Source organism: Phyllobates terribilis, unplaced genomic scaffold, assembly GCF_046119375.1.
Source record: "Phyllobates terribilis strain yellow unplaced genomic scaffold, ASM4611937v1 Scaffold_449__1_contigs__length_1482836, whole genome shotgun sequence".
NCBI lineage: Eukaryota > Metazoa > Chordata > Amphibia > Anura > Dendrobatidae > Phyllobates > Phyllobates terribilis.
Genome location: NW_027363209.1, coordinates 1,438,579 through 1,448,620, shown reverse-complemented (window position 1 = coordinate 1,448,620; position 10,042 = coordinate 1,438,579). Strand labels below are relative to the sequence as shown.

The following is a 10,042-nucleotide window of genomic DNA, read 5'->3' as shown; positions in this document are numbered from 1 at the left end:
AGGCCGTGGCGGGCAAAGACCCCCCGACGGGAGAGAGGGAAAGGCGGCTGTATTAGGTAATTACCAACAACAGCAGAGGGAAAGGCAGGCGAAACGGGCGATGAGCCAGCTTTTCTTTTTACTCCAAATTTCAAGGAATGTGATATTTTCACACGATACTACATTTCTACCACTTTCTACATTCTGTTCATCACTTTTCGATTTCTCACCATTTCCAATCCTCTGCTGCCAGAGAATGAGAACATTCCCGTTCACCTTTCCTCTTACAAGGTATCTGTGTATTCTGGAGACTATAAGTGTGCACTGCTGCTGAGCTCAGGTATAGCCCCGACTGACACACGGTCACTAACCCTCAGCTCTGTGGGCAGGAGACCTGGACAACTTCACAGCCATTAAAAGTAAATCAGATCATTTCCACTCACTTACAGCAAGCAGAAAAAGAATACTGCAGAATAAATAGCTTTTCATTATTAAAGGGCTTTTCCATTTTACTACATAAGACATTTCCCTTTTTTGTGCAACATAAAACTTGAGCAATAATATAAAAAAAAAACAGAAAAAATTCTTATTTATTAAACCAAAACATAGAATATATCCCTGTGTGTCCTCGGCTCCGTTCCCTCAGCCCACGCTTCTCTGCAGAGATCCGGCTTTTATGGCTCCTCTCTCCACGACTGTCCACACACAGCTCCATAGAGTCTCATCTATGCTGCCCCCCGATCTCCGACCAGCGCCGACACCTCCTGTAAGTGGTCGCGCACCACCTGCTCCAGCACCGCGTACACGTCCTTACACGCCTTGCTGGCCGCATCCATCACTCGCTCCAGGTGATCTTCGTGCAGCCGCGAGTTCATCTCCAGCAGCGCGATCTGCTCAGACTTGGGTAACAGAGCTAAAGACAAGTGGGGTCCCCCCGCCGACTCCTCCACGTAGCTGAGATCCGCCAGCGGCGTGTCCTCGATGAAGCCGGCTGAGCTGGCGCACACGTAGTCCCGCATGGGGATGCCGGCGTCGATCACCGCCAGGGTCGCTGCATTCACACACGTGCAGTAATTACCGCCATCTGCTTGCAGGATCTGAAAAGGGGAAAAAAATCATATAATTATATTATAACCTAAAATTATGCTACACGGCCCATCCCCAGTCACAGACGGCTGACAACAGAGAGAGACAGATAACAGTTGGCCACTTCTAGCTTGATACAAGAGAAGATTGTATTTATCTGCAAAGGAAATGAGCAGATATCAAGGTATCGTTTTTCTGTTTGGCTGATAAGAGAGAACAATAGAAGTACAGCTAAAGCCCCCGTCTCACATAGCGATCTCGCTAGCGAGATCGCTGCTGTGTCACGGTTTTGGTGACTCACCAGCGACGTCGCTATGTGTGACACTTTGCAACGATCAGGCCCCTGCTGTGAGGTCGCTGATCGCTGCAAAGTGTCCTGGACCATTTTTAGGTCGTTGGCCTCCCGCTGGACAGCACACATCGCTGTGTGTGACCAGCGGGACCAACGATCTGGCTGGTAACCATGGTAAATATCGGGTTACTAGGGGCACGCGCGCACTTAGTAACCCGCTGTTTACCATGGATACCACTCTGCTACGGTGCGCGGAGGCTCCCGCGCACCGTAGCAGAGTTGTATCCATGGTAAACAGCGGGTTACTAGGGGCACACGCGCACTTAGTAACCCGATGTTTCCCATAGTTACCAGCCTGCTCCTGCTTAAGCAGCAGGCAGGTAACAGGAGCAGGACATCGTGGAACGATTCTTTCCACGATGTCGCTGCTCCCCTGATCGTTGGTGAGCCTGCCTGTTTGACAGCTCACCAGCGATGCATTAGCGATGCAGCAACGATCCCTGACAGGTCGTATCGTTGTCGGGATCGCTGCTGCATCGCTTAGTGTGACGCGGCCTTAACAGTGGTAGGATAAGTCTCCAAGCTTTGGACACCGTACAGATAAGGCTCTGTACACATTAGACTGAGGTCAGCCAAACCCGCCAATATCGACAGTTTCAGCCGAGGGTCTAATTTGTATGTGGTCGGGAGAGATGTCGAGTGGACATGTCTGATTTCTGACTACTGATCACTTTGCTCTCTCTGAGATAAGTCGGTGTCTTTCTCCCAGGGAATATAGGAGTGTGTTTGGGCGAGCGCTCCTGGGCACGGCGGAGGCGGCTGCCGGCCGGGCGAGCGCTCCCGGGCACGGCGGAGGCGGCTGCCGGCCAGGCGAGCGCTCCCGGGCACGGCGGAGGCGGCTGCCGGCCGGGCGAGCGCTCCCGGGCACGGCGGAGGCGGCTACCGGCCAGGCGAGCGCTCCTGGGCACGGCGGAGGTGGCTACCGGCCGGGCGAGCGCTCCTGGGCACGGCGGAGGCGGCTGCCGGAAGGGCGAGCGCTCCTGGGCACGGCGGAGGCGGCTGCCGGAAGGGCGAGCGCTCCTGGGCACGGCGGTCGGCCGGGCGAGCGCTCCTGATTACTTACACTATATACAGCTGGAGGCACAATACAGGAGGACATTTTGCACCAATACCCTGTGCGTCGCCCCGTCTCACCTGCACGTATATATCGATCTGAGAGCGCGGGTACAGCTGGGTGAGGATGGCGGCCTCAAACGTCTGCTTCAGGTGCAGGGCGGAGGCGGCTGCCGGCCGGGCGAGCGCTCCTGGGCACGGCGGAGGCGGCTGCCGGCCGGGCGAGTGCTCCCGGGCACGGCAGAGGCGGCTGCTGGCCGGGCGAGCGCTCCTGGGCACGGCGGAGGCGGCTACTGGCCGGACAAGGGCTCCTGGGCACGGCGGAGGCGGCTGCCGGAAGGGCGAGCGCTCCTGGGCACGGCGGTCGGCCGGGCGAGCGCTCCCGATTACTTACACTATATACAGCTGGAGGCACAATACAGGAGGACATTTTGCACCAATACCCTGTGCGTCGCCCCGTCTCACCTGCACGTATATATCGATCTGAGAGCGCGGGTACAGCTGGGTGAGGATGGCGGCCTCAAACGTCTGCTTCAGGTGCAGGGCGGAGGCGGCTGCTGGCCGGGCGAGCGCTCCTGGGCACGGCGGAGGCGGCTGCCGGCCGGGCGAGCGCTCCCGGGCACGGCGGAGGCGGCTGCTGGCCGGGCGAGCGCTCCTGGGCACGGCGGAGGCGGCTGCCGGCCGGGCGAGCGCTCCTGGGCACGGCGGAGGCGGCTACTGGCCGGACAAGGGCTCCTGGGCACGGCGGAGGCGGCTGCCGGAAGGGCGAGCGCTCCTGGGCACGGCGGTCGGCCGGGCGAGCGCTCCTGATTACTTACACTATATACAGCTGGAGGCACAATACAGGAGGACATTTTGCACCAATACCCTGTGCGTCGCCCCGTCTCACCTGCACGTATATATCGATCTGAGAGCGCGGGTACAGCTGGGTGAGGATGGCGGCCTCAAACGTCTGCTTCAGGTGCAGGGCGGAGGCGGCTGCCGGCCGGGCGAGCGCTCCTGGGCACGGCGGAGGCGGCTGCCGGTCGGGCGAGCGCTCCCGGGCACGGCGGCTGCTGGCCGGGCGAGCGCTCCTGGGCACGGCGGAGGCGGCTGCCGGCCGGGCGAGCGCTTCTGGGCACGGCGGAGGCGGCTACTGGCCGGACAAGGGCTCCTGGGCACGGCGGAGGCGGCTGCCGGAAGGGCGAGCGCTCCTGGGCACGGCGGTCGGCCGGGCGAGCGCTCCTGATTACTTACACTATATACAGCTGGAGGCACAATACAGGAGGACATTTTGCACCAATACCCTGTGCGTCGCCCCGTCTCACCTGCACGTATATATCGATCTGAGAGCGCGGGTACAGCTGGGTGAGGATGGCGGCCTCAAACGTCTGCTTCAGGTGCAGGGTCATCTCGGTGGACGTACGGTCTCCGTGCGGCCGGCGCTTCCTTTCCCCGGTGCTGAAGGTGGCCATGCTGTACTGGCAGTTCACCACAGCGCGATCGTGGAGGGTTTTGGCCCGAGAGCCGCGGATCTAAAAAAAGAAACAGGACGGAGCCAGTGTCAGCGCTGTACGATGTCAATAAAGCTTGGTTGTTGTAAAGTTAAAAGTTTAGTATCTTTCCAATAGTATTTGGGCCCCGAATCATTATTTGTGTTTTTTTTATGTCTTTTAGTGTTCATGACACACGTGGAATCATAAAAAAAACAGGGAAAAAAAACACCAAAAATGAAACGAAAAAAGGCACAAATACAACAATGAATCGGCCCAAAATGTATCTGGTGCAGAAAACAGCAGCGGCACCTCGTGGGGTCCGTACACCACCGCCAGCGCCTTGGTGTTCCCCTGCTCCATGTACGCAGAGCCGTCAGCCTGTGCGAACACTCCCATCCGGGCCTGGACCTTCCGCAGCTCCCCGGCCTTCCTCCCGTCCACCCGGTAACCCTGATCCGACAGCAGCTCCAGACCGGCCATCCTGCTCCCCCTGCCGCAGAAAGGGAAAGGACCAGAGAGGATGTCGTGGCCATGTGACCAGTCACATGTGTGGGAGGAGCCAGGCTCCAGGGTGTACTGCCAGAGGAGCGCAAGGACCTTTGGTGATGTCATGGTCATGTGATCGGTCACATGTGTGGGAGGAGCCAGACTCCACGAGCTGCTGGAGAAACCATTGCAATAAAATGCAATAACGGGCGATCAAAACATCGTATCTGCCCCAAAATGGTATCAATAAAAACGTCATCTGAGGGCTAAAAAAATAAGCCGTCACCCGGCCCCAGAGCCCGAAAAATAAAAACCTTACAGGTCTCAGAAACTGGCACATTTTTTTTATTTTTTTTACAAATTTCCCAATTTTTTTTTTGTTGCTTAAATAAAATAAAAACTCCACACGTTTGGTATCTGCGTCCTCGCACCGACCTGAGGAATCATAATGACGGCTCATTGTTACCATATAGTGAACACGGTAAATAAAAAAATATATATTTTGCAATTTCGCTGCACTTGGAATTTTTTTTTATTTTTTACATCAAATGATAAAATGAATCATCAATCAAAAGTACAACTCGCCCCGCAAAAAAAAGCACAAGAGCTCGTACTGCGATGTGGACGGAAAAATACAAAAGTTACGGCTCCTGGAAGGTGAGGAAAAAACAAAAGCGAAAAAAGACAACAGAAAATGGCCCCGTCAGGAAGGGGTTAAAACCATTCACGGCTATAAAAGATAATGTATTAAAGTCTCGGACCCCCCGCGATAAATCCCCCAGAAAGAGATAATAAATATAATCAAGAAATTACATAAACCTAAAAACGACATTTAAAAAAAAACAATGCAACCCCCCCAAAAAAAGAAACCAATGCAATCACCCCCAAAAAAACTGCAACCCCCCAAAAAACAATGCAACCCCCCAAAAAAAACAATGCAACCCCCCAAAAAAACAATGCAACCCCCCATAAAAAAGAAACCAATGCAACCCCCCAAAAAAACTGCAACCCCCCCAAAAAATAATGCAACCCACCAAAAAAACAATGCAACCCCCCCAAAAAAAACAATGCAACCCCCCAAAAAACAATGCAACCCACCAAAAAAACAATGCAACCCCCCAAAAAAACAATGCAACCCCCCCAAAAAAAGAAACCAATGCAACCCCCCCAAAAAACTGCAACCCCCCAAAAAACAATGCAAGCCACCAAAAAAACAATGCAACCCCCCAAAAAAGAAACCAATGCAACCCCCCCAAAAAAATGCAACCCCCCAAAAAAACAATGCAACCCGCCCAAAAAACAGCGCAACCCCCACCCCAAGAAAACAATGCAATCCCCCCCCCCCCCAATAACAAAAAACAACAAGTCTCCGCGCGGCCGCAGCGATAAAAAAAATAACACAAAAATAGAATAAAAATATTAAAAAAAATGATTGGAATTATTTTTTCTGAGTGTAAAATCCTTTATTATTAGAGAAATCCGTCTGCAGCCGCCGCATCAGTGTAATGAGCTGAGACTGCTGGACGGTAACAGCTCTGCTACAACCAGTCACTGGGAAATGGCCACAGCCAACTCAGCTCTGCTGCATCATCCACACACTCTGCACTCTGCCTCCACTGTCACACAACTTTATTTATACTATGTGTCTGCACAGCAGCTAGAAGAGCAGCCCTAACACCAGGAGGGACGCGCATGCGTATACTCACATGGGCATGACGTCATGGAAGGTCCTGTAACACAGCAGGTAACGCAGCTAGGAGTCTGGTCACATGGGCGTGACGTCATTGAAGGTCCTGTAACACAACAGGCAACAGGCAGCTGCGAGTCTGGTCACATGGGCGTGACGTCATGGAAGGTCCTATAGCACACTGTGTAATATCATCTATCAATCCGTCCTCCCACCACTAGGTGTCGCTGATTATTTATGTTATGACGCTCTGTCCACAGAGAGTATAAAATGAGCGATCCGAGGGTGTCGGCGCCATTTTAATCACATGTGCGATGCAAGGAGGAGAGTTACTGAGCTGTGTGAGGGCAGGAAACTTGTGTATGGCGCTATTACACAGCAAAGCTCTGATAGTTACACTGCAGACAGCTCCTCGCTGTAAATGGCGTCAGTGTGAATAGGTTCTAGGGCTTCAGTGATTCCATGAGGGAAAATGACCTCACAAAAGATGGTTCCTGTGAAGAGAGTCAGTGAGAGCAGGGGCTGAGATCTATCTATAGATACTAGTCATGTCAGTGCATGTAGTGGGAGGTCAGGACTCTAATAGCAGAAGCCTCCAGAATCTCCATGTATAAAATCTCTGAATAATCCATGATCTGTTATAAATGAGGGAACAGCGGAGATGAGGGAAGAACTGCCGCAGAGAAGAGAAGTAACTGATCGATAGCGACAGCGAATGACGGCACAAAAGCCACTAAAGTACCCCCGAGACCCTCAGAGCGAAGAGACGATAACTGAGGGGAAAAGAGGGAAATCTGCGAATTCTGTGTAAATTTCATCAAAAAAAGAAATCGCTGAAGCCACAAAGCACAAAAATGATTAAACTGAACCTCAATAATAAGGTTTATAGATAGAAATAACGGCGATAACGGGGGCGAGGGGGAAACGCCGCGCAGAGCTCAGAAAGGAGCCGACAACCACATTCAGTATAAGAAACAGACGAGGCCGGAAAATGATTTCACAGCAAAATATAAAATAAAAAGCCGTGTAATAATGACGGCAGGAAAAGGAGGGAAAAGTCACATTAGACGCAAAAAGAAAAAAACTACATTTATTCGAGCATTTTGCTTTCACTCAGAGACTGAAAACGCCAAAAACATTGCAGAATATAGAGAGGGAAGAAATTAAAGAAAAACACCTGTGAGGCGACTTATGTCACGAGGCGAAACCTGCAGTAAATCGTGTATATACGTCCTGTGTATATACCCTCTGTGTATAATCAGGCATTACTACTTACACCTCAGGCCTCGTTCACACCTCCGGTTTTCTCTTACGAGATCCATGTTTTTCACATTCGCATCTATAAGTGAACGGGGCTGTTCACATGTCTGGCTGAGACGTCCGCCAAAATGGTGGAGACGTCCGATATTGATCCAAGTGTCTGATATAAATCAGCAATGCGAGTTTATAGGTCCAGGAATAAATCATCGGTCTGCACTCGGATGTCGTCCGAGTGCCGTCCGATCTTCATTAACGGACAGAGAAACATTTTCTGCTGATCTGAGAACAACGAATGAAACTCGGACAAACGTTGATGGTAAAAATTGTCACCGACCAAACTCTCATAAAAAAATCACTGATGAAACTTGGACTGATTGTTTTAGTTCGAGAAAGTCACTGACGTCTGAATGAGGCCTAACATCAGGGTAGTTAGAAATGTACAGACTCCATCGCTGAAAACAAATATACACCATGAGACCGGATCATTTACCCCCCACCCTCTCCCCCCTTCCTGACTCGAGGACATTAGAGGGTTTTATGGCGCCTGCACTTTTATTGCCTCTAGAATTTCACCTGTTCGGATATGGCAGCACAAAAGGCTTAATATTTAAGCTGATTTTATATTCCTTTTTTCATGATGTCAGGAGGGGGAAGTTATAATGAAAAATGGGAAATACTTGTCTTTTTTTTCTCACTTTATTTGCAACCTGAAAGCCGCTAAAAACCTTTAAAATGAACCTGCAGATATAGGGTTAATGCAGTGCATTAGTGCGGAGCGTGCTGCGCTTACAGCCGCTGTGCACGGTGGTTTCAGCAGTGATGTAGCCACGCCGGCGTCTCCTGGGTGGGATATAGTTCACTTTTTACCCCCGGAGCCGCACTTTCAGTACATCGGCCGGGCAGCTCTCTAACACTTACCTGCAGATTCGCCCTAACAGCGTTACCTGACCCGACAGGTTCCTATTAATGATAAACACAAACTGTCCTTACACAATTGTTGGTCGATGTACAGTGTGGGCAGTGATGGATTTATGTAGTATTGTTCTAGGTTTATTCAGGGGGCTCTTTAGGTTTTGGTTCTCTGTGGAAAGCTACCACCTCTCCGAAAACTCAAACACCGCCATAACATTGTTGGGTGGTGTGGAGGCGTTCATATCAATTTGAATGGCGGCCCTGCTCCGCAGCTTTATAGGTCACGTGTGTCCTGGAAGTACCGTGCACGGCTTTGGTAAAAAGCCTCCTCCCTTTGAGGAGTTGAAGATTGTGTGAAAGAATGGGCCAAAATCACACCTGAGCAATGCCTGCGAGTAGTTTCTCCACACAGGAGGCGCCTTTAAGCTGTCATCGCCAACAAAGGCTTTTGTACGGGGTGTTACATTTTAGTAAACGTGTTCAATACTTTTTCCCTGTGTCATTTCTCATTGTTACACAAAATTAGTAGACATCTATGGTTTGATTTCTTTGCCTGTATGGATTGGGTGGGTAGTGACCGACATCTGGTGGGAATTTCGTGTTAATATCACCTTTAAACATAGTTTTGCTTAAAAATAGGTGATATGTTCAATACTTATTTCACCCGATGTATACATATAGTATTCTTTTTAATTTTTTTTTATAAGATCTCTTAATAATCTCTCAGATTAATGTCTCCAAGATGATGACAGTTGTAGACTTTGGCCTATGAAAATATCAATAAAGATGGAGGTAGTTTCCTCAGTTTCAGTCCTAGTCAGGTCACTGTGCTCAGTGCAGATATGTCACATGTTTAGTAATCGCTGGTCCTCCGCGCTCTCCGGTGACTCCTCTGTCACATGTTCAGTAATCGCTGGTCCTCCGCGCTCTCCGGTGACTCCTGTCACATGTTTAGTAATCGCTGGTCCTCCGCGCTCTCCGGTGACTCCTCTGTCACATGTTTAGTAATCGCTGGTCCTCCGCGCTCTCCGGTGACTCCTCTGTCACATGTTTAGTAATCGCTGGTCCTCCGCGCTCTCCGGTGACTCCTCTGTCACGTGTTTAGTAATCGCTGGTCCTCCGCGCCCTCCGGTGACTCCTCTGTCACATGTTTAGTAATCGCTGGTCCTCCGCGCCCTCCGGTGACTCCTCTGTCACATGTTTAGTAATCGCTGGTCCTCCGCGCCCTCCGGTGACTCCTCTGTCACATGTTTAGTAATCGCTGGTCCTCCACGCTCTCCGGTGACTCCTCTGTCACATGTTTAGTAATCGCTGGTCCTCCGCGCTCTCCGGTGACTCCTCTCACTGACTTATTCCTGATAAATTGCGCAGTATAAAGATTTCCTTGATGTTTTGTATAATGGATCAGGCTTTTCCTTACTGATAACAGATGGGGTGTCGCTCTGTCTGCTGTTATCTGCTTTCTTTTCCATGTTGCTGCACTTGTTTTCCTTCATGTATTTCTTCAACCTTCCTGATTTAGTGTCTTTCTTTCTCTCTGTGCAGTTAGACTGCCACTGCTGTCTTTTAGAATAATTTAGGGATCAAGATCTCCAATCCAATCAGAGGCTTCTCAATGTCATCAAGCTCACAACCATTCCCAATATAAATGGTTCCTCAGCCAGATGCCACGTTGTCCCTTCTTTCTGCATCACCAACTGCACTTGGCCACAAGATAGAAGGTTTACATTTATATATGGGGACCCTATGGAT

At 50.8% G+C, this 10,042-nt stretch overlaps 1 protein-coding gene across 1 annotated transcript; it reads right to left on the bottom strand.

Moving 5' to 3' along the window:
• Window positions 1-551: 551 nt before the first annotated feature.
• On the bottom strand, window positions 552-4,488 carry LOC141229006 (exosome complex component RRP41-like). The gene is made up of 3 exons (XM_073667378.1): window positions 4,255-4,488; window positions 3,778-3,984; window positions 552-1,076 (listed from the first exon to the last, which is right to left on the bottom strand). The coding sequence occupies exons 1-3, from the start codon at window positions 4,423-4,425 to the stop codon at window positions 705-707; spliced, it is 750 nt and encodes a 249-aa protein (XP_073523479.1). The 5' UTR covers window positions 4,426-4,488; the 3' UTR covers window positions 552-704.
• Window positions 4,489-10,042: the final 5,554 nt, after the last annotated feature.